General features: G+C 50.1%; 1 protein-coding gene and 1 long non-coding RNA gene across 8 annotated transcripts in view; one reads left to right on the forward strand and one right to left on the reverse strand.

Annotated features, from left to right (window-relative positions):
• On the reverse strand, positions 1-11,415 carry LOC140620549 (uncharacterized). Its single transcript, XR_012020308.1, has 2 exons — positions 11,277-11,415; positions 1-1,963 (listed from the first exon to the last, which is right to left on the reverse strand). It is a non-coding gene; the product is annotated as an uncharacterized lncRNA (long non-coding RNA).
• A 1,129-nt stretch (positions 11,416-12,544) lies between these two features.
• Positions 12,545-24,136, forward strand: part of AFAP1L2 (actin filament associated protein 1 like 2) — a 96,889-nt gene continuing 85,297 nt past the window's right edge. For 4 of the 7 annotated variants that reach the window (XM_072805215.1, XM_072805210.1, XM_072805212.1 and 1 more), the window contains exon 1: positions 12,545-12,678. In XM_072805215.1, the coding sequence (XP_072661316.1) occupies positions 12,663-12,678 (16 nt within the window). In that variant the 5' untranslated portion in view covers positions 12,545-12,662. Of the gene's footprint in view, positions 12,679-18,012; positions 18,067-24,136 lie in introns of all 7 variants that reach the window. The other 3 variants (XM_072805208.1, XM_072805214.1, XM_072805216.1) reach the window with 3 other exon arrangements.

A 24,136-nucleotide genomic window follows, 5' to 3' on the forward strand; every position in this document is an offset into this window, starting at 1 on the left:
TTTGGAAATATGTAAATAAAGTTTATTTTATGCTGCGGAGAAAGATGCAATCGATTTGGAGAAGAATGAGATCCAGCCAAGTGTCAGCTGGAGATGCAGAAGGACGGGCGCTTGGCAGAGGTGGAAACTGGGAGCAAGGGCAGTGCGTGTCCAGAGCTCTGACACCAAAGTCTCAGAAGTTGCTGTGTTGGCTTTTTCCCTGGTAGGGAAGGGGCAAGAAATTTAGGCAGGTGGGTTGTACATATATGGCTTAGGATGAGGAGCATTGAATAAGGTGCATGAAGGAAGGCATTGGTAGAAAAACAGATTTCTAAGTTCTTAGTTTTTTCTTCCACCTGTTCCTTCACTGTTGCCCCCAAGAATTGAGCACTTTTGAATGCACCCACTACCATTTTTTGAGCATTCACTCAATGCCAGATATTATGCTAAATTTTTCATGTGCTTCATCCTGTAGCAGCCTTACAGCATGTTTATGAAGTAGGTATTATCCCAGCCTACACATGAAGAACCATGCCCAATGGCACCCATCAGAAATGATGGTGCTAGGACCCCAACCCAGACACTCCAATCTTCTGAAGCACGTGTTTTGTTTTGTTTTGTTTTTGTTTTAAGATTTTTTATTTATTTATTAGAGACGGGGGGGGGCGCGGGGGCAGAGACACAGGCAGAGGGAGAAGCAGGCTCCATGCAGGGAGCCCGACGTGGGACTCGATCCTGGGTCTCCAGGATCATGCCCTGGGCTGAAGGTGGCGCTAAACTGCTAAGCCACCCGGGCTGCCCCTTGTTTTGTTTTTAAGCAGGCTTCATGCCCAGCGTGGGGTTTGAACCCCCGACCCCGAGATTGAGTCGCATAGCTCTACTGAGCCAGCCAGGTGCCACTGGGACATGTTTGAATCAAGACATGACCCTGCTCAGGAAAACCTTTCTCAGAGCTTCCCAAACTGTCCCACTTACACCAACCCTACAGGAGGCCCACTTGTTGGCTAGACTGGGGTACTCGTTTGTACTCTTGTTGTAGGGTACTCACTAATTTGGTATTCCCAGTTATTGTTTGAATTAGGCAATAATAGTCAGGTGCAGTAGGATTTGAATGCTACCAGCAGCCTTCAATCCACAGGTCAAATACATTGAAACTTTGTTTTCTGGAAGGTCCAACACATCTTGATGTGTTAATAGGTTATTCTTTTCTGAGGAAATGGCTACTTCAATGCACCAATAATAATAATTAATAACAAAATCTTATTGTTCCTTGCTATCTAGGACCTCCCTGTGTTTGGCTCCAAACCCCACAGCACTATCCCTTCTGCTCTGGGACTTTCCATGAACCATACTTGAATTACACTTAAAATTCTAACCGAGTGACAGGATGAGATCCCCAGACACTGTATGACTGCAGTGGCCTGGTTTCAAATGTTGTGCCCTGATAGAGACTCCTCTGTAAAGGAATCCCATTAACATTCTCTCAGTTGTCTGGGAAGAAATTAGAGCTACCTGAGGCTGTTTCCAAAAGGATGTGGAGAAGCTGCATTAATTATTCTGTCCTCGCTCCTTCCCTCCTTTGTCTTTTCCCGTCCCTCCGCCTTAAGTGTTTTGATCATGAAAGAAAAACAAATACAACTGTGTGATCCAGCAGGGCAGTGAAGCTAACTCATTGTAACACAGTGTTCAAAATACTCAGAAACCGGTCATGACCCCAGGTTGCAGGATGAACTCGCCTTGATGGTTTTGTTCCAGAATTTACCAGCGTGAAATCTTCTAAACACGTTAGTGTGGGCCCCATAAGACGTCAAAGTATTGTGCAGCCATCAGTAGAGAAAGGGAAAACACCACTTCCCCAGTTTGGCTAACTGTAGGAAAGGAGAGAAGAGCTTCTTTAATTCTTGCCTCCTCCATTTGTAGATTTGTGGTCCTGGGCCAGTGGCGGCGTTGGCATCACCTGGGAGCTGGGCAGAAACGCAGAAGGCTGGAAAACAAACAAGCAAATAAATAAAGTTTAAATTTTATTTTTAAAAAGATCTATTTATTCATGAGAGACAGAGAGAGAGAGGCAGAGACACAGGCAGAGGGAGAAGCAGGTTCCATGTAGGGAGCCCGATGTGGGACTCGATCCCGGGTCTCCAGGACCAGGCCCTGGGCCAAAGGTGGCGCTAAACCTCTGAGCCCCTGGGCTGCCCAAGTGTTTAAATTTTAAAGTGAAAAAAGAGAGAGAGAGAAATGCAGAATGTCTGGTCCCAACTTAGACTTACTGAATCAGAATATGAATGTTAACAAGACCCCCAGGTGAGTCCTATACAAGTTAATGTTTGAGAAGCGCTGGCTCAGTAGTATTTAAAAAAAACACAGACCCAAAATGGAGTCACTGACGTTAAGGCCTAACAGAGGGGCAGTTTCAACACCACCACCTCCCCACCCCTAGGAATGTAACCTTTAACCAATCAACATGGAATTTCCTGGTCAGCACTAGGAAATTTACTGATAGACCCTTCTTTTCCCCTTAGGAGGGCAACCTTGCCTAAAACAATACATTCTTTGCTAATAATTTCCTTTTTTCACTCCCTCTCTGCTTTAAAACCTTTCCTTTTCTCCAGCTCAACAGATCTCCTTTCTGTTTGCTAGATGGGATGCTGCCCGACCCACGAATCGCTCAATAAAGGCAATTTAATCTTTTAAATTATTCAGTTGAATTTTTTGTTTAACAGTAGATTAGGCTCTTTTTGCCAGTAACGTTGGAGTTTCTGGTTTCCCCTTTGAGGACCCTTAAAGGCTTTGTGCACTTTATTCTCTGACAAAGCACCTGGTACCATGCTCAGTGGAGGGTGGAGCCCCGAGTGGGCAAGTGAGTGGACGGCCGGGTGGTTGAAATCATAACACCAAGTTCCAAGCCTTGGCACCAACCAGCAGCCTTCTGTATGTGGAGTGATTACAGAAACAACTCGTAGCTCTGGTTGAGATAAACATAATTTTTACTCCCATTTGACTAAGAGGAAAACTGGGGTCCAGAAAGCTTAAGTAAGCAGCCCCAAGTCACCCAGCTAGAACAAGGGTGCAGGGGAGAGTCTAGCCAGAGCCTATATTCCAATGTTTCCATTTTTACTACCCTCTCCCTCCAGGAGCCGTTTTAGACATTCTGTCATAATTGCTCCTGGTGATATTGTGATTCATAATAAGAACTAGATCTTCGGTCTGGGTCCTCTTTCAGGCACCAATCTCCATGTGAAAGCCCTTAGAATTTCCTAAGTGGTAAGAATGATCAAGGTGTCCCGATCCATACATACCTCTCAGCCACACCTGAGTTCCTGTTAACTAGCTGACTTTTTGGAAAGCACCTGAGGACGGGGGCTGGTTGCCAGGGGAAACAACCTGGGATTGGTGGCCTGGAGCGTTCAGTCCCACCCTCCCGAACTCTGGGGAGGGAAGAGGGGCTGGTGGAGGAATGGATCACGAGTGACTAATGATTTAATCAACCATGCCTACATCATGAGGCACCCAGAAAACCCCAAAAGGAGAGGCCTCTCAGAGTTTCTGGGTTGGCGAGGATGTGGACATCTGGGGAGAGTGGCGTGCCTGGAGCTTCTGTGCCCCTTCCCCAAACCTTGCCCTTTGCATCTCTTCCATATAGCTATTCCTGAGTTAACAGCTTTTTATGTTAAACCGGCAATCTAGGAAGTAAAATGTATCTCTAAATTCTGTGAGCTGCTCTAGCAAAACTTGAAGAGGTCTTGGGAACTGCCAACCTGGAGCTGATGACAGCCTAAACTTGGGATTGGCATCTGAAGAGGGAATGGGGCTCGGGGTTGTCTTGTAGGACTGAGCCCTTCACCTGTGGGATCTGATGCTATCTCCAGATAGATGGTATCAGAATTGAGATGAATTGTAGGACACCCAGCTGGTGTCTGACAATTTCTTTGGTGGTGTGGGGACCTCCCCTCACCCCATATGCATTGTAATGGGTGGCCAGGATCTTGCTCCTCCACGAAATGTTAATGCCACAGACACACCGTATATCTGTTTATTTTCTGCGTTTATGTAAGTTTTTTTCACTCTCCCTAAAGAGCCAGCCTTTAATCCCTTGGGGATACAATCACTCCCATGGGGGAATGCCTCCATTTTTCATGAATGACTTGTGGTTGGTTACTTACTATGTGCTAGGCTGTCCTTATGATGAGGATCCTGGCGTTTGAGGCTCTAGAAAGGCTGCTTTTGGGCAGAACAGGGTTAGGGGTCTTGGCCAGATGCAATAACATCTCCCATCATGGAGGAAATAGCTAAGACCCAGTGTTTAGTCTTAGCACAGTGGCTGCTGCAGGAAGAGCCATGAACTGTGAGTCAGAAGACTCGGGGTCCCCCCCCCAGTCCTGCTACTAACCTGCTCGTGTGGCTCTGGGGCAGTCATTACATCTCTTGGCACCTCTGTTTCCAGCCTTGAAACTGAGGAGTTTGAACTACGTTGGCACTTCCAAGGAAAAATAACCTGCTATGACTCTAAGGGTAGGTATTGGTGAACTAGAAAGAGCACACAGGGATTACAGAGATGTACCCGTGCTTTCCAGATGGCCTTCCGCCTCACTCCTGCCTGCCACAGGGGCTGCTTGGGCAGGAGCCTCATTTTTCCTCAGACACTAATAAACTCTTCTTTTGGACAGAGTTAAAACAATTTTTTAAAAGATATTATTTATTTATTCATGAGAGACACACACAGAGAGAGAGGCAGAGGGAGAAGCAGGCTCCATGCAGGAAGCCCCATGTGGGACTCGATCCTGGGACTCCAGGATCACACCCTGAGCTGAAGGCGGTGCTAAACTGCTGAGCCACCCAGGGATCCCGAGTTAAGAGTATTGTAATAATGTTTGGTGACTACACATATCGTGGTTAGCACTGAATGTGTAGAATTGTCGAATCACCACGTTGTACACCTGAAGCTAATACACAACATCATATGTCAACTAAAATTTTTAAAAACTCTTGTTTCTGCAAGATTGGGCTGATCTCTAAATAATAATGTCTTCCCACTTCCGCCCTTTCTCCCAATCAATGACTTTGGGGAGAAGACATAAAATTCTACTCCATCCATCCAACCACTTAAAGGGACCCAAATAGCGTCCCTGGCTACCAAGGGACCTTTCCTGAGTTCCTCTTCACATGATCCTAAAGCCTATTCGGAGAGATAAGACCTGAAAAGATGATCATTATTTTCTGTTACTGAATGAGAAATGAATCTTAGGGAAAAGTGTTACAGGATTTGGAGAATCCTTTCAATCCTTCAATACTCTCAGGACATGTTGGGAAGCCTTGATGGCGGACGAAGCCCTCTGAGCTGGGTCTGGAAGGACCAGCTGGAGCTCTGCTGAGGAGGGGAAGGGCATTTGTGGAAGGGGAAAAGCAGAAAGTGCTCTCTGCTTCCAGGCATGAAGGAATGATTCCTCTCCAACGTTTTGTCTGAGGACTCCAGGGAACCTGTGGGGCTGCCAGTTCTGGTCTAGCTGCATTTTTGCCTGAGGCTTATCTGGGAAGTGGCAATCTTAGCAATCACCAGAAAAGTCAGCAAAGACAATCAAAGAAGTGAATCCAAGATCAGGACCCTGGCAAGTCCCCAGACACCAGAATTCTGGCAAACTGCTGTGGCGCTGTATGACTTGCTCAGGATGACACGAGGTTGGACTCCCCAGGGAGAACAGACAGCTGAGCCCCAAGGAGAAGCAGATGGATTCTGTGTTTGGGCACCGATGCCAACCACCCACTGCTGGTATCCTTGGGCGGGTGCTGGCATCTCTCTGGGTTACTGCATCCTTAACATCAGGTCACACAGTTGGATTTGCCATGGATTCCAAGTTTCCAAACAGCTCTGAAATGTTCTACATTGATGGATACGGAATCACGGCAGGAAAGGGGAAGCAAAGGGCCTGGAAGTGGGCTGGGGAACGTGTCAGGCAAAGACAAAAGGGAAACGGGCAAAGAAAAAGACAGAACAAGGATGCATTTGTCTATTGAGTTACAGAACCTCTGGGAGGAAAGATGACTGGGGAACTTGTCTTTTGCTTCCCCCACAACCCCAACTTACTGGAGAGAGGCCCCAACAGAGAATTGGAGCCTCTTCCCTGTTAACTAAGATGTGCGATTTCAGGAGGAAATTGAGAAAGGGGATGAGGGAGCCAATCCTTGGTTCCTCCTGGAGAGCCAGGGGTGGGGGAGGCACATATCAACATCTGGAGGGTGGTAGGAGCAGCAGTAGCATCTGGTGAGCTTTTTTACAGTGGGAAGGAAAGGGTGGAACTTAGCACCGCAGAGCTTTGAGAAGAGAGCACAACCTTCATACAGAGTTAGGAAACTCAGCAGCCCTGCTTATTTATAATCCTAGGTACCAAAGAGGGGACAGGCCACTTAGGCCACAGGAAGGGAATCCAGAGGAGCCTTGGACCTTCCTGGGCTGTGAGCCCTTGACTCAAGGGGTGACCTGGACAAGCATACTCATTCCTGGAACTGCTGCCTCCCTATATGGAATGAAGCGTCCTATGCCTACTACTTCCCAAACTGACTTTCTTGGACTCTTTGATCTTCAATAATGTAGGTCTTTAGAGAGTCACCTTTCATTTAATCTACCTCATAGGAATATTTTAAGGAAATTGTATAAGAATAAATAGTTTCTTTACATAAACTAAGTCATTATAGGAATATTGACCAGAATAGACCAGGGGTATTTCTCTAAACTGCAATTTTTTTCTAGAGGTGCAGCTAAAAGCTATCATACTCACCCCTGTTTGCAGACCTATAACCCTTGGCCATGCTAACTAGACCTGGGGGGATACGCAGGTGTAGATACCAGGAGGGGTGACAATGGTGCCCATTTTCCCTGTTGTCACCTGCTGTAGATTCTGGCACAGAGCCCAACTCAGAGGATCACCCAGGACGCCTCCCCCAGTCTCCTTGCTTTCCTCTCTTCCATCTATCTACTCCCCTTCCTGTCACCCTTTGCTTTCTTTCTTAAAGCCAAATATTTATTGTTGTTGTTGTTTTTCTAGAGTATTTCAAACATGCTGGCTGGGAGGCTCAGTCACTTGGGTATTTAATGAACACTTCCATCGTTGAGATCCTAGGCCTCTGTTTCCTCAAGTGTAACACTCTAAGATGATTGGACCCCCACCAGTGGTCCTTACCATGTAATATCAAACACACTGATGGAGTGACCACTCGGGTTTAAGAAATGTTAATTTTGGGATCCCTGGGTGGCGCAGTGGTTTAGCGCCTGCCTTTGGCCCAGGGAGCGATCCTGGAGATCCGGGATCGAATCCCACGTCAGGCTCCCGGTGCATGGAGCCTGCTTCTCCCTCTGCCTGTGTCTCTGCCTCTCTCTCTCTCACTGTGTGCCTATCATAAAAAAAATAAAAAAATAAAATTTAAAAAAAAAAAAAAAAAAGAAATGTTAATTTTATGCCATATTGACTTCAGAGTCTCTAAAAAGGAAAGAACCCCACTAAGGTGGAAATAAAAAATGGGAAATAATAAGTGTTGGAGGGAATGTGGAGAAACCAGAGCCTTGATGCATTGTTTGGTGGGAATGTAAAATGGTATAGCACTGGGGAAGACAGGATGGTGGTTCCTCAAAAAATTAAACACAGAATTATTACATGACCCACCAATTATACTTGAAGGAATATATATATATAAATATACCCAAAGGAATTGAAAGGGGAGACCTGAGCAGATATTATACGTCAATGCTCATATAGGCATTATTCCCAGCAGCCAAAAGATGGGTACAACCCAAATATCCATTGACAGATGAATGGATAAATAAAATGCAGTATATACATACAGTGAAATATTATTCAGCCTTAAGGAATGGAATTCTGATACCTGCTACAATATGAATGAAATCTTGAACATTACACTAAGCAAAATAAACCAAAGGACAAATATGTATATAATTCCATTTATATGAAGTACCTAGAAAATTCAAATCCAAAGAGACAGAAAGTAGAATAGTGGTTACCAGGAGGTGGGGCGATAGGGATTTATTGTTTAAGGGTATAGTTACAGATTTGAATGATGAAAATGTTCTGGAGATGGGTGGTGGTGATAGTTGCATAACATGAATGTATTTGTCATCACTGAACTGTACACTTAAAAATGGTTAAAATAGTAAATTTTATGTATATATATTTTTTAAAGATTTATTTATCTATTCATGATAAACACACACACACACACACAGAGAGAGAGAGAGAGAGAGAGAGAGAGAGAGGCAGAGACACAGGAAGAAGGAGAAGCAGGCTCCACACCGGGAGCCCGACGCGGACTCCATCCTAGGCCTCCAGGATCACGCCCTGGGCCAAAGGCAGGCGCCAAACCGCTGAGCCACCCAGGGATCCCCTGATTTTATGTATATTTTATTGCAACAACAACAAGTCATTCCTTCAAGACTTGGTTCAAATGGGATCTCCTCCTGCTTCATCCCACCCTATGCCCAACCACATCTGATATGTCCTTTGGTAGTGATTTGTTTCATCAGTCTGAACCAGAGAAGACATTGTGTGTGTTTCCTTTTCACAAAAACCCCAAGAGGGAAAAAAAAAAATGGAAAAGTCCTTCATTGGGTCATTCAACAGGGATGATGGAGCACCTCCTGTGTAGGGAATATATACTCAGCTCGGGGACAGAGGATTAACACAGTACAGCACCAAGATCTACAAGGTCCAGCGTGTGAGTAGAGGCAGACAGCTAGAGCAAGACCACATGACTACACAGAGGAGGGGGGAGAGGGGATGTGGAGGGTGATGGGAGGAGGGGGCTGTCCTCAGAGGGGGTGGCTTTTGAGCTGACTTCTGAAGAGTGACTAGGGATGTAGTAAAGGATAGCTGCTGGGATGGCTCATGACCAAACATGATTACGAAAGAGAGCCTGGGTGGGGAAGTCGGGTGAGAAATGTCACTTCAATTCGCTTGGCTTGGGCCTTGCCCAGCAATGACCTTGGACAATTACTTAAAGTCTCTATGTGTGAAATAAGGGACAAAAGTATCTGCCTGGATCATTGTGAGAATTGGGATAAATTTTGTCAAGCAAGCCGTCACCCCTCCTCACTGAGTCAGCTGGCGAAGCCCCCTTGTGGTCGAAGAAACCTCTCCGCTGCTGAGAATTTGAGGAATTGCCGGAGAACAAAACCTTTTGCTGTTGGGTTGTGTGTCCCTGATACACACACACCCAGAGGGCCCTACGAACGCCCACCCCAGCTGAGCTCGGCAGGAACACCCACCACCTAGACTCCAGGGTGAGGGCCTCCATCCGGTCTCAGGACTGTCTGCATCAACCCATTTTGGATCCCGTGGGTAAAGGGACTTAAAGCTGGACCCAGGTTTTAGAGAGAGGGGGAAGCAGTGCCTAAGAGTTCTATTGATGGTTTTAATCGTATTTTGGTTTCGTTCTTGGAAATGGCAGTGAATTCCCATTTTAAATTCACTCTGCATACATCTCTGATTGATTTGTGCTTGTCTGGAGGCTCTGGGATTTGCCCAGTCTCCATTGATACACGAGAGTGGACTTCAGAAGAGGTAATTACAAGGCTGGAGCCAGGAGAGGAGAGGGGAGAGGAAGCGTGCCTGAAGGAGGCACCCAGAGGCCCCCCAGCCTGCAGAGAGCCGGTGCAGTTACTGGAAGTGCCTGCAGAGACGGCCACCGGAGGACCTGAGGGGGTAGAGCCCCATCCGGTTAGAGCCCTGGCAAAGCCCGGCACCAGGGGGTGTGACAAAGCTCAGCGCTTGGAATGGAGAAACCTGATTTTTGAGTCCTAGTTCTGGAAGAGAGATTACTTGACTTTGTGACTGGAGCCGGTCCCCTAACTTGCATCTTCATTAGTACAATGGGGATAGTTTAATCCCTGTCTTTTGTTCTCAGTGACCTGGGTCAGAGCCAGCACCGCCCTCAGCCCCTCTGGGAGGGTCACCTCCAACAAAGCCCCTGCTGAGTGCGGCTGGACCTGAAACCTCCTCTGCTGGCCTCTGCTGACTGTTAGAGCTGGAATCTGGCCAGGAGGGGCCGGCTACCGGACTTGGACTCGAGACCCGTTTCAGAAGCCACAGCCACACAATCAGATCCTCCCTGAACACTAGAAAGGAAACCCGGGGTCGCTGACAGCCGTCTGTGGACACTGGAGATTGGAGGGGTGGCACCACGTAGGGGCATTTGCAAGAGGAGGAAAGTGAGGGAGGAGGGGAAGGAGGGCAAAGGAGAACACCAAAAGGCAGGAGTGCCCTCCATCCTCACCGGGTTCCATGCTTGCACCGGGCCCCGCTTGCAGGAGGAGCACTACTGCCCGTCCTCCGATTCCCCGTCATGTCCACATTCTTGCCTCAACCTCCACTTTTTCTATTTCCTGAATCCCCAAGGGCCCAGCCCACCTGGAAGAGCAGCTAAGAGAATGAAATAAAATAGTGGGTGAAGTTAAGGCCCCAGATGGGAGTCTCTAACTCCCCTGGAGGCACCAGGGCCCCTTCGCTTTCTACCCTAATACCCCAGCAGGCTATTTCTGCATCCCATTTAGGGACACACATCGTTTGTCCTGCTTATTGTCCTCCCGCGCCCAGTCCCAACAGTGGTCCCTTGAGAGCCCCTTGCCCGCCTTGCTCAGGCTCTGTGCAGTACCTGGCAGCCCCTGGCACCCAACAGGGCCTCGGGTAGTATCTGCGGGCTGACCTAGCCCAGAAGCGCTGACACCCCCCACCCACCAGGAAACCCTGGTCAATCTCTGCTCTTCCTTCTCCCTCACACCCTGTGCTCAGGCACGGAGCCCTGGCATCACACTTCCTGCATATTTCTTCTGCCCTGGGTCCTCTCCACCTCAGCCAGGTTTCTAGTGACTTCTCACTACACCTGGAGCAACTGTCTCCTGCACTCCACCTCCCACTTGGCCTCTGGGAGGACCCCAGGGCTCTGTCACTTTTCAGTGCTGCCCAATCCTTTGGGTTTCAGATTTCTCCATCTTCTAGGCCCTCAAGCAGGCCTGCGCCCACCTCCCCAGCCTCACCGTTTCCATTCCTGGCTTCATCTTTGTGGCATTGGTGACAGAATTGTGATCCTGCGGTGCCTGCTTCATGGCCTTCATCCCTGCTGTCCTTTCTACCTGGAGGGCTGCACTCACTCTGTCTCTCCTGTCCCCTCACTAGTTCCAACTCACCTTTTAAGACTGCCTCAGCCATCTCCTCCTAGGACTTACAAGGCTCGGTGGGCCTGCTTCCGCCCCTCCACTGGGGCTCCCAGAATCCTTGTGCCTTGATCAGAGCACCTACCTGTGTTGACCTTGTTCACTTGTCTGAGTGTTCTGCAAGATGGGGACAGACAGCCTGGCCCCCAAAGTGCCAGGAAAGCTTTGGAACAAACATCAGGAAGCAGCAGACCTCGGTACAGAGCCTGCTCTGGTGTTTTGTTTTTAGCTGTGTGACTTTGGTCAAGTTGTTTAGCCACTGCAAACTTTAGTTTCTTCCACTAGATGATAGAACTAATAATAATTGGCCACCCCCAGGATTAGGGGGGGGGATGAAAGGCGGTGGGTGGACAGCCCTAAGCACCACGCCCAGCTTGTAGGGAGGGCTCCAGGGATGTCAGCAGCTAACCCAACTGAGAAAAATATTCCTAAGACTGCCGGGTCAGAGGTCTTCAAAAATCAGAGCTAACCCCGCTGTTCCGAGAAGAATTAAGGAACCTCTTCGAAGAAACCGCACACGACCCATCTCCGTTAATGTTCCCCGGAGAAAGTGGGGGAGACGTGCCCCCCACCCCAAACCAGTCATCCTGTGCGAGTCAGGACTGAGATTTTTCAAAGTGAAAGGAAAGTTTAGGTTTAAAGGAAAACACGGATTCCCCCCCCCCCCCCCGCAGGGGAGGATGAGGCTGAGACTCGGGAGGGACGGTGGACGGACAGACGCGGTGCGGTGCGGCCCTGGGCGGCAGCGAGCGGGGTGGAGGTCGGGCCCGGGCGAGCGGGCTCCTGCGGGGCGGGGCGGCCTCGGGCGGCCCAGGGCTCCGGGCCCGTCCAGGCGGCTCCAGGAACTCGGGTCCGCGCGGGGCCTGGAACCCCTGCCCCCGGGGAGGCCGTTCGGACGCCGCAGCGCGGTGCGGAGTCCCGAGGAACCAGGAACCGGGACGGGCGCGGGGCAGGGCTCGGTGTCCCCACCCCCGGCCCCCGGTCGCCTCTCGAGGAAGCCGAGGCCTTCGCGGCCGGCCGTCCCCGGGGGCGGGGGCGGGGGCGGGGGCGCTGTCGCACGCCTCTGCCTGCCGGTTCGACCTCAGTCTCCTCCTCCGGGCAGTGGGTTTGCAGCCCCGCGGCTGGGAGAGCCGCTCCCGCGAGGCCCGCGAGGCCGCCCGTCGCCAGGACCTGCCCCGCCGCCCGGCCCGGCCGAGGCTGAGCCCCCCCGCCCCGGCCCGCCCCGGCCCCGGCCCCGGCCCCGGCCCCGGCCCAGGAGGAGCCGCCCGGCGCTCGCGGGAGGGGAGCGGGGCGTGCGGGGCTCGGCGGCCGAGTTCCCGCGGGGGCGGCGCGCCGGGCGGGGACGGGGTGCGGGCGCCCCGGGAGGTCCGGCGGCGGGCGTGACCTCACGGGGAGGGGCCAGCGCGGCGCGGGGCGCGGGGCGCGGGGCGCGGAGCAGAGCGCAGAGAGCGCAGCCGGAGCCGCGGCCCCGATGGAGCGCTACAAAGGTGAGGGCGCGCGGCGCGGCCGGGGCCGGGGCCGGCGGGGAGGGGGCCGGGGCCGGGGCCGGCGGGGAGGGGGCCGGGGAGGGGCGCTCCGCCCGCGCCCCTGCAGCCCCGACTCCGGGGAGACCAGCGCGCCCCGAGGTGGTGGGCGCGGCCCCGGCGTTCGGACCCTCCCGGGCGCGCAGGGCGGGGGCCGGCGCGGCGGGGCTTCCCACCTGCGGGAGGAGAGACGCCGCGCGTGGGGCCCCACCTCGCGAGCCCCGGACGCCCGCGGGGGATGCGGCGGCCGCCGAGGCCCGAGTCGGTGAGGGTCGGGTCCTCTGGGCCGGCGGAGGGTGGGGGCCCGACCCCGACCCCGACCCCGACGCCGACGCCCGGCAGGTGGAGCGCGGGGGCGCCGGGCCGGGGCGCCGCTGGGCGAGTTGCAGCCCTGGCCGAGGGCGGGCCGGCCCGGTGGTGCCCGCAGCCCGGCCCGCGCGGGTGCTCGGACCAGAACCCGGGGCCGCAGTCTGGAAGCCAAGCACGGAGGAGCTCATTTTTTTTTGGGAAAAAAAAAAAAAAAAGAGTCTAAAGAGGTGCCCCTTCGGTGGGGCGCTGCGGACGCCCCCGACCCTCCTTTCATTTGGGAAAGTCTCTTGCATTTCCTCGTCCTGGACTCGGTCCCCGCCGAACCTGGGAGAGGAAATACTGTTTCTATATTTATTTTCCCCTGGGAGAGGGCAATAAAGGAGAACGCTCAGATTCCCAAGGAATCTCATTCCCGGTGGTTTCTCATTTCTGAAACTGACATAAAGGAACCTTCTGGGACCGACTCGAGTTCCCTGCACTAGTCATGTCTTCGGACCTTTTCCCACTGGTTTTTCTCATCTGGGTCACCTGGTTACAGGTGAGGGTGAAAGATGTACATTCGAGGCAGCACTTCATGCAGAAAGAAAGGGTCTTTGCCAAGGGCGCGGGAAGCCGACCGGGGGGACTGGGTTAACTTAATTGGCAACCTTTGGTTTCTTTCTGTGAACCCTCCCTGGAGCGCCTCTCACATTTCTGACGGGGTGGGTTTTTTTTTTTTTTTTCATCCCAAATTCTGCTGAGATCACGTCAGTTTTGTGCTGGAATGACTGAATGCGCCCTTATGTAGTCTCAGGACATCTGAGGAAGCCACAGCCCCTGTCTTTGTAAAATGGAACTTTGCTACTCCCTCCCGGCCTGCCCTCCGCCCTTTGGGAGGGACCCCCATAGGGAATTCAGGACTTGCAGTTGGAAGAATTGGCTTCTGAGGTCCCTTTTAACTCCGGGTGAGCCATTTCTGAATTGTGAAGTCAGAGAGGGTTAGCTCCTGTTCGAAGGTACTTTCTCAAATCAGTATATTAATCTAAGGGCAAATGATAACACTCGGGGTCTTCTTTCTAAATGCCCAGTATTATCAGCAGCTTTTTGTATTAATAATAGCTTTTGACTTGGCCCTTGACCTGAGAAAGTTGTCATCCTTATCTTTTTCTCTAGGGAGTTTAAAATCTTCCCACCCCGGAATATCAGTTAGGGGCTTTTGCCAACTTAGTTTCCATTTCAGAGTGTTTATGTTTTTGGTAACACATGTATCTGCCTCATTTTGCGGTAAATCAGTGATAAATGGATACATCTGAGAATTATCTGGATTGCGGAGTCTAATCCAACTCCTCTTTTCCTGTTTGACTGCAGAGTCTTCAAGACTCACCAGTGAATGCTAATGTTTATGAACTACACCTCAGCCTAGGAATTTAGGGATCCCCCGCCCCAGGAACCAGGAACGTAGAATTCCCCATTCTTTTGAGACGCTGATGACTTGTGTTTTGAACTCTGATTGAATTGAAAAATTGGTCTGTGCAAAATGAAGCATGTGGGCCCAGTCTCCAATTAATCAGAGCAACTCTAACTGGAATCCATAGTCTTCTCTTGCTCATCAGAGATTGAGGGTGTTTTGTTTTTAAGGTAAGATTAACTAAAAGTTAAATGGAAAAGCAAGATCTACATGGACTTTTAGAACATATAAAAGTTATAAAGAATTCTCATTGGTGACACTTTTCAATTTTGTTACTGAAATGCCCCATTCTGTATTTCTAAATTCCCAATTTTGTCCTCTCCCAAATAGATAGAATGCCTGATTGTTGTGTCCAGATTCTCAAAATGTTATTATTTTTTTTAATTTGTAAGCCTTATAAAGCAGTCAACGTAGGTGAAATTGTTTTGCATGCTCTCTAGTCTGTTACATCTTCTCCAATACTAGCCTGTCATTTTTAGACTCAGGGCTGATTTTCCATTGTTTTGTAGGATAGAAAGAGAGGTCTGGAGCTAAAGAGTGGTTGGAATATCACTCTCTGTCTAACGCAGAAAGGTTTCCAGACTTTTCTCCCATCCCATCGAAGCCATTCTGTTAGTCATGGCTCGCTCAAGCAAAAGCAAGGGGTACGGGTGGTGAGAAGACTCTCAAGCAAAAGCAAGGGCTGGGGCGGGGGCGGGGGGTGTCTTCCCAGAGAGATGGAGTTTTTATAAGAGTTCTCATAAAAAGTGACGGTAGAGTTGCTATTTCTTGTACGTGAGTCTCTTTGGTGCTATATAAGCAGCGCCAGCTCCACGGGGTCCCTTGAAGAGGTTCCCATCCTTGGATGTTTACATATTTATGACTCTCATAAGAGCACCCTTGGATCACTGTGCAGGAGCCCATTGGCTGAACTCACACCATGTGGTCAAGGATTCTGATTCCTACTGCTCTTCCAGCTGGTGAGTGTGGCCAGGGCCAAATGTGACTGACCTACTATCTGTGGATTACACTTGGAACATCCCGAGGAAGCTTCCTGAATTTGCATCACACTTGGATCCAAGCCGTCATGGTTGAGCTATTCACTTTAATTTGGATCACAGTACTTGGTTGAAGGTGTAATCTGTCTTTTTCTGTTTTTGTTTGCTTGTGAGTCAGATCACCTGATTCCCAGGAGAGGGCACTTTGTTCTGAGGTACTGCAAGGGTAGAGGTGGTGGGGAAGAGTCAAGCCAGTAAAAATACTTGGGAGCCTAAACTGAGAATGCGGAGATCTGTGGGCAGGGAAGGTCTGAAAAAGAAAAAACAACTAAGAGAGATGGGTGGCTTGATAATAGCCACGTCAGAAGCATTGTCTCTGAGTTCTTGTTTTCTGTGCTTAGGAGCTCAGGTTTTTCCCTATTGAAACTGTACTTCAGGGCAACCCCGGTGGCCCAGTGGTTTGGCGCCGCCTTCAGCCCAGGGTATGATCCTGGAGACCCGGGATCAAGTGCCACGTCGGGCTCCCTGCATGGAGCCTGCTTCTCCCTCTGTCTCTGCTTCTCTCTCTCTGTGTCTGTCATGAATATATAAATAAAATGTTTAAAAAAAAAAAAAAACAACTGTACCTTGGGCAGTAGTTCCTAACCTGAGCCGCAGGTGTCCCCTTTCTTCAAGACCAAGCTGAAGTGAATAAAGAACATGCAGAGCATTTCATAAGATTATCTAAAGGAGCCTAAGAGTAAAATCTGCCTTCTGCTACGTAGGCCCCACTCAAGACTTTGATTCAGGTGGTCTAGGGGTGCAGCTGAGCTATTCAGGTGTTCTGATGTGTAGCCAAATTTGAGAATCACTGGAAAAAAGGATAAGTGGTTCTATATGCACCTGACGTAAAAGCCTGATGCCCATACTCCTGTGATGGGCTTTAACCAAATCTGTGACACCTGCGGAAAGCTAATGGGATTCACCTGAAGCTGTCCTAGGCTTTAAAGGCTGTGGGAACACTGCTCGGAACCATCTCGAAAGTGATGCACAATCCTAAACTCAGGGTTTGCTCATGGTTGTACTTGACCTGGAGCCCTTCAACTTTGAAGCTCCTTGTCTGGAGGCCTTGATTGGCAATGGAATGGTCCGAAACAGAAGTACAGAGGGGTCCCCTCTGGCGCTGAAGGGCAGGCTGGGTGGCGGGAATTCTACTTTGGGCCCTGCCCCTCTTCTGAAGCGGTAGGAGCTCTGGGAACTGGGCTGGAGCCAAGCACAATTAAAGGGCCAGGAGGGGCCAACAAGCTTCAAAGCTTCGGAAGCTGTGCCAGTTTTCTTGCAAATGCCTTTAATGATGGGAAATGTTTCTCTAAAGACTTCTGTCATTCAGAGAAGGGAGACGTTTCCCTAGCTGAGGGAAGATGGCACATCTGCCCAGGCCGAGGCAGGAAACAGAGCAGTCATGGCGTGATGAGGGAGCAGTGGCTTAGAAGCGGGGAGACCCATGACTTTGCTTTCCTTGGACAAGTCACTGAGCTCTCCGGGCCTCAGTTTCCCTATCTAGAAAACAGCCTCCAGGGTGGGTAGAGCCTGACTTTCTGAGCACTCTTCAAAGCTGTTGTGCTGTGGTCACTGGGGAATCTTTGGAGGAGGATGTGTCTTGAGGGGAGGGAAGCGAGGGAGGGGACATGGGTAGCCCAACAGAGGTCAGTTTAGGGTTGTGATTCTTATAAATAAAATCAATTTCCTGGCGAGAGCCAAGAGCAGCAGACAGTGGGAAAGAGCATGCCGTTGGCCTTGCGAGGAATTCGTTTCTCAAGGACTTTTGCGTGAGTGTGTCTCCAAAGATTGGTAGTGAAGCCCAGAGCCACCCCCCACTCCGAAACACAGGATTATTCACTCCCATTTGACAGGCAGGTCAACTGAGATCTAGAGAGATTAAGCAACAACTCAAACCGGATGCAAAATCCCCGAGAATTGAGTTTCTAAAGAGTAGAATTCCTGTTCTCCTAACAGCAAGGGTTTATTTAGAAAGAAGTACTCAAAGCACTTTCAAACTACTTCCTTCTCTGTGTCCCGTAAGCCAGCTGTTCATAGAAATGCTCCTCGATCTTCAGGACCTAGTGCACATGCCTCCTCTTCCAGGAAGCCTCCCCTGATTGCCTCTGCGTTCCTGGGCTACTAGAGGGATAGCCTCATCGATAGAACATCCTAGGTACTCAGCAGAAATAGCTGTTGGATTAACATCACGATGTCTTGTATGTACAGACGTCCGTTTCCTCTCACTGGGTGCCTTCAAGACAGAAATCTTGTCTTTCTCCTCCCCGTGTCCCCGCCCCCCCTCAGCCCCTGGTACCTGGCAGGACCAGCATGTGGGTCCCCGGGGCATGACTGGGGCCTGGGCGAATGACTGATTCTAGGCCACAGGAGCACATAGTCTCTGATGCTCTGGCCCTCAAGGGCTGACCGGGTTCACAAAGGGAAATGAAGCAAAATCTCAAAGCCACACCCCGCTGAGTGGAGACGGAAGCCCACAGAGGTGGCCCCTGGCTTTCCCGACTTGAGCCTTATTTCTGTCTGTTCCAGCACAGGGGTGTTGCTGTCTGGTGGTACAGAGAAGGATCCTGCAGGTTTCTGCCTGTGAGTATGAGCCTGCCTGTGCTCTCTGCAGCAGCTCACCTGGCCTCCAGGGCTCCCGAGGGCGCAGACCTGGCTCTGCCCATGCTCTGGACCGACGGCTGAGGGATCTTGTGGAGCTGGGCGCTGGCCTGGGCACTCTGGAGCTCGGGGTTCTAATCTGGCCTTTGCCACTAACTCGCTGTGCGACCTTGGGCAAGTCACTTAATCTCTTTGGGCCTTGTTTCCTCATCTGTATGAGTGAGGATAATGACTACTAACCTGCCTCACCGACTGCCTGGTAGAATGATTTATAAGAGCTACTGGTAAATACTTTGAGAAGGGGCAATGTTAGATGAATCCCGGGGAGCAGCTCCCCTGAGACCTCTAGGACATGGCTGAGACCCCACCCATTCCTGCCTTCTTGCGTGTGGATCGAGGGGGGCCCTCCGTTCATTTGGGCACCAGTGATGCCCATCACACGTTTTGCTAAGCTGGGAGCCCTGAGTTGGGGATGTGCAGCCTGTTCCCAGGTAAACTAGCCTCTCCGAGAGAGTGGGCATCTGTGTATTTCTCTCAAGTGTCCTGGAAAGGAGGTGGGTGCAGAATGGCTCACTCTCAAGCCTCCTGTCGTGGCCCTGCCTGACTTTTCTCTGATGTCTCAGTAAGTTTATATAGGAGAAGCCCTTAGGTTTAGATTCTAACAAGAACTTCAAGCTCTTTGTACTCATTTACTACTCCTTGGCTCTCACTTTCTCCCTAGTCTCCCAGTGAAAAACCCCACTGGGAGGGAGGAGTGAGGAGAACATACAGGAAAAGCAGGAGCCAGCATTACCCTGGGCACATTGCACTGGACCAGAGCCAAAGCAGAGTGAGCCCAGAGCACCTTCGAGTCCCCTTTCTCTGTGAGTCCCAATAGATTGCAGATGGGAGGACAGTCAGCTGTTAGCTCAGAGAGTGCAACCTGCTGCTCACAGAAGCATCTAGAGGAGCAGATGTGCAGCCCTGCCCTCGGAGGTGGCTGTCCCAAGGAGAGTGACCAGTGAGCCTGGTTTGTCTGAGACTTGCCTGGTTTTGCCCCCTGCAAGCCCCAAGCCCCAGGAAATCCCATAGTTCTGGGTGGATAGAGATGGGAGGTCACCCTGTTCCCAGGCCTCTGCTTTATTAAAAGGCCCCAAACCAAGAATTTGGTTCCCCCATAGCAAAGATGAGCCAGAGCCAATCATTTCATGTCCTTGGCAAGAAAGCAGAAGTCCAAAGCTTAAAAACCAACAGTTTGTACCTCAGCTACATGCCCATGCTAAGTGAAAGAAGCCAGACTCAAAAATCATACACACAGTAGGATTCCATTTATGTGACTTTCTGGGTAGGGCAAAATTATGGGGAAAGAAAACCAGTCTGTAGTAGGTAGGGCTTGAGAGAAAGGGTTGACCACAAAGGGGTATGTGGGAAATTTTGGGGATGATAGAAATCCTTCTGTCTCAAATCTGCATGGTGGTGGTGCTTCCAGAGTTCTAGGTGTCTGTGATAACTCAGAACTGTGCAGTTAGCAGGGCTTTTTTTTTTTTCCTGTGTGTAAATTATACCTCTAGGAGGCTGACTTTAAGCCCTTGTGGGGCGCCGGGGTGGCTTAGTCGGTTGTGTCTGATTCTTGGTTTCAGCTCAGGTCATGATCTCAGGGTCATGAGATAGAGCCCCACAGCGGAACCCTTGCTCAGCAGGGAGTCTGCTGGTCCCTCTCCCTCTGCTCCTCCCTGCATGCACATGTGCTCTTTCTCTGAAATAAATGAAATCTTTTTTTTTTTTTTGAAATAAATGAAACCTTAAAAATAAAACAAACTCTAGCATTTTGGGGTGCCGTGGTATAAGCTGGTGAATCTGTTGAGTGCCCCGTTGACCATCACAGATTGTAAATAGAATCTGAGGTCTCCGTGTTTTCATGTTTGCAGCAATCTGGAAATACAGCAGAAGAGAGTGAAGAATTTGGGTAGAAAACCAAAGGATTGACTGCTTGACAGCATCTTAAATGCAAGAGACTTTTCCACAGTAAACACTGTGAGGGTGGAAGCTCTCCCTCTACTTAGAGAAAAGGGAAAGCAGTTCTCCTAAAACCCAGGCAGCAGATGAGCCCAAGAGGGTCACGGAATAGCAAAGCATTAGCTCTGGGCTCCCACCCTGGGAACTCTGCTGCTACACACATGGATCTAATGTATTGAATTTGGCAGCCTTCCTGCAAATCTTTTTTCTTTTTTCTTCTCCCCTCACCAATAAAGTTGTTGAATTGGAATTGAGTACTCAAGTCTGCACCATAATTACTTCCTGGCTGACTTTTTGTTTCTGGAAGTCCTGCTTGTCTATGCTAGCTAGGAATGATTTTGAGGCAGGGAGAGCCCGTGATTTAACAGAATAATGCACCTAGTTCCATATGATGTAAGGGAGCAGCCCTCTTGGTTCCAGAAAGGGAAAAGCCTCATAGGCAAGGGCAGCATCACCAGGAGATGGGACGTGGAATTCCTCGAGAATGGAAGAGTCACTCTGGTGATCCTAATGCAATATGAAGATCTTGGTGGTTTCTATTTTTTCCTTTTCCTTTCTTTCTTTTTTTTAAAATCAAAATCCATGTCAAATTGCCTTGTTCTTTAGGTGGACTGTGTCAGGATCTATGACCTGGGGAGCTGAACCTATTTCTTCCCATCTTAAAGATGGTGTATGGAAAGGCTGTAGAACTTTCATCCATGAGGACAATCTGGGCCTAGATCACTTTCAACCATGAATTACTTAGAGTATCACGTGAGCAACTTTTCTTACAAATATATCCAAGCCACTAGTCACCTGCAGAGGCAGGTCTGTTTCATCTGTTCTTGGGATATGCAGGAAGAAATGTTGGGGCGGCCCTTAGTTTTTTTGTTTTTTTTTTAAGATTTTATTTATTTATTCATAAGAGACACAGAGAGGCAGAGACACAGGCAGAGGGAGAAGCAGGCCCCATGCAGGGAGCCGGGCGTGGGACTCTATCCCGGGACTCCAGGATCACGCCCCAGGCCAAAGGCAGGCGCTAAACCACTGAGCCACCCAGGGGATCCCTGCAGCCCTTAGTTCTAATTGTCTCGACTTTGTTGGAAGGCGCTGAAGTGGGAGGGAAATCTGTTTCGTATGTATCTGAAATGAAACATCCCTGTGCAGGGTCAGACCTAGCTTATCGTGGGTCCACCTAGGAAAGGCTAGGTTTGGGGCAGCCCCAGGGGTCCACTGCTAGTTCAAGTACAAGAATGGGAAGGCAGCAGAGGAGAAGCTGGGAATGCCTGGCTGGGGAAGTTCCGGATACTTCCTTACCTGGATTGCAGACTGTTGCCGCCATCTCCCTAGGGCTACCCCGGCACGCTGGCATCCTTTTGGGTTGTGGGGATGATCTTAGCCTCCCTGTTAGACCAGCAAGTGGGAACACCGCCATTTCCTTCTATCCTCCACCCTCTTTTTTTCTCCCCCAGTTTTTACACAACAGGATTTATTCATGTTGACTGTATTCAAGTCCCCAGATGGGGGGAGAAAAAGAGATTGTGTTGAATGAGCTTATTGTTTGGAGATTTCACTGACTTCTTTTATTTAATACCCACAGTCTTGGAACATATTGAGCTGATTTACTAAAATTCAAATATAGTCCTTTTGGAAAGAATTCTGCTAGGGTGCTTGGTACCCCTGATTTTGGGGTTGGGACCTGTTGGGTGGTGAGTTTGCTTGGGGCATCTCCTCTTCATCTTTATGGTCTTGGTCTTGGGTCCACAAGGATTGGATATTCTCAGTTATAATACCAGGCTCCTAATGAGCTTGAGATGGTCACCACCCAACTGCCCTTTGCATCATCTGGGCCTTCTGTGCCATCCCCTCTAGTACAAGTGGAAGGAAATAAATGGTGGTGACATAGCAGACTTGGGCTGAAGTGGCAAGTATCAAACAGCCTCATTCCTGCTGCTCGAATGCCTAATGTGGTGTGGCTGGTCCATGATAGGGTAAAATTGAATTGTGTGCCTTTTAGCATGTTTTAGAGACAGGGTTCCTGCAGTCAATAATGCTGGAATGGTGGCTGAGGATCATGGTGTATGATGATCTGGTCCAGTTGTCTGGATGGCTGCAACACAGTTGTCTTGTGACAGCTCCTGGTGTCTGGAGCTCTTGGGGATCTCCTGAGAGAGGGAGCCACTGCAGGTACTTGAGCTGGGTGAGGCTTGTGTCCTGCTGGAGACAGTGGGAGCCCATCTCTGGTTCAAGTCTGTAGCATCCCAGATGCGTGGAAGTTAGCCTGTGGTAGAGTGAGTTGGGTTAACAACAGGACCATCACAGGCAAGTGTGTTAGGTGCTCCGGGACCTCTCTTGGGTGCTGCACACAGGCTTGCTCTTGCTCCTGCACGTGGGGTGTCCTCCCTCTTTCTCTCCCCGCTCCCTCCCTGCTCTTTCTTTCATTCCCTGTTTTCCCCTTTTGACTTTCTGCTGGTTTCTCTCTTTATTTCCCTGCCATATCTGTTCAGATCTCCTGAGTCTTGAGGTTAGGAAAAGGATTCTTGGGCTCCTGGGAAGCTCAGTTTTTAAGTGTCTGCCTTTGGCTCAGATCATGATCCCAGGGTCCTGGGATCGAGTTCCGTATCAGGCTCCCTGCTCTGTGGGGAGCCTACTTCTCCCTCTGCTGGTCCCCCTGCTTGTGCTCTCTTGCTCTCTTTCTCTCTGTCAAATAAATAAATGATCCAAAAAAAAAAAAAGGGGATTCCCTCTGAGAACCTGAGTCCAGAAAGAGCCTCCCCCTGACCCCAGGTCTCTAGTAGTGTTAGGCTTCCATTTGTAGTAGCCATGGCTAGAACCTAGGTTTCCCTGGGGAGCTGATGACCTGAGTCCGGGTAGGGAAAGTGGGGCTTGCTCTCAGCCAAAGAGCATCTCATTCCCTCCTAGCAGAGGAGGCCATAGTGAAAATCTGTTCAGCATTCCCCCTGGTGTTTCCTCAGACCCTAGAAAGTACCATTCTGTGTGGCCTAATGCGAAGAAGGCCACCTTCTCCAAGCTTCATGGTCCAAGTCATTGATTGGCTAACCCTGGAGCCTCCTGGCCAGCCCACCTGGCCTCGTGCAGGTTCGTGTCACAGTGACTAAGATTCCCAGGAAGGAGCATTCTGATCCTCCCTCTGTGGGTCTTTGAACAGCACCCTGTTGGCCTCCGAGGGGTGAGGGCTCCTCCCTCTGCCGTCCAGAGCTCCCTGGAAACGAACATCAGAGGAGGGCCTGGCACCCGCGCAGGGGGAGCATGAGAAAGTTGCCGCAGTTTGGATAAGAGTTCTAAACTATGAAGACTCAACATTGACTAAAATAATTTTTTCCCATTGACCTCCCGGCTTCTCAATGGGCAGGCGTCCATCTCCTGCCCATCTGATGTTGGTTTGGTGTGTGTCACTGTAAACAGTTCAGGCTGGAAGCAGATCTCTGAGAGTTATGAGATCCAGGTGTTGCTCCCAGCTCACCACGCACTGATTCCCTCAAGGGTGGGAAGGGCCCTTTTGTTCCCAGAGGGAGAATTTAGTCTCCTACCTTTGTGTGTGTGTGTGTGTATGTGTGCTCATGCCAGAGGAGGGGACCCTCAGGTGACAATCAGCCCCATTTTCTTGAAATCTCCTAAAGCTATTAATGCCCCCCAAGGGTAAGATGGCTGTCTTAGCAAATCTCTTTTTCTGCCCTGGGGAGGCTGAGGCAGCTGGGAGAGAAAAAGTAAAGAGTGCCAAGAGACTGTTCTGTTGGGGCGGAGTGACTTCCAGACTCCAAGCTTATTCATTGAGGCTCACTCAGCCTTGACACCATGACCTTGAACCCCCCTGAAGGCTTTAACCCCTCCCTGCACCTCGCATAGCCATCCTCTATGCTTTCATACTTGGCTGCCGTGTGTTTGTGCATCTAGATTCCTTCCCTGGCTGGAAAAAAATAAAGGCAGTCACATAGCTTGGAACAAAATATTCTCTACAAATGGCTTTTTTTCCCCCCTTAAAAAATTTACCATCATTGAGTGTGAAAATGGTTTAGATTCAAGAGGAAACAGCTGGCTGGCAGAGATCCTGGTGGGG

This window comes from Canis lupus, chromosome 29, assembly GCF_048164855.1.
Source record: "Canis lupus baileyi chromosome 29, mCanLup2.hap1, whole genome shotgun sequence".
In the NCBI taxonomy this organism is placed as follows: Eukaryota; Metazoa; Chordata; class Mammalia; order Carnivora; family Canidae; genus Canis; species Canis lupus.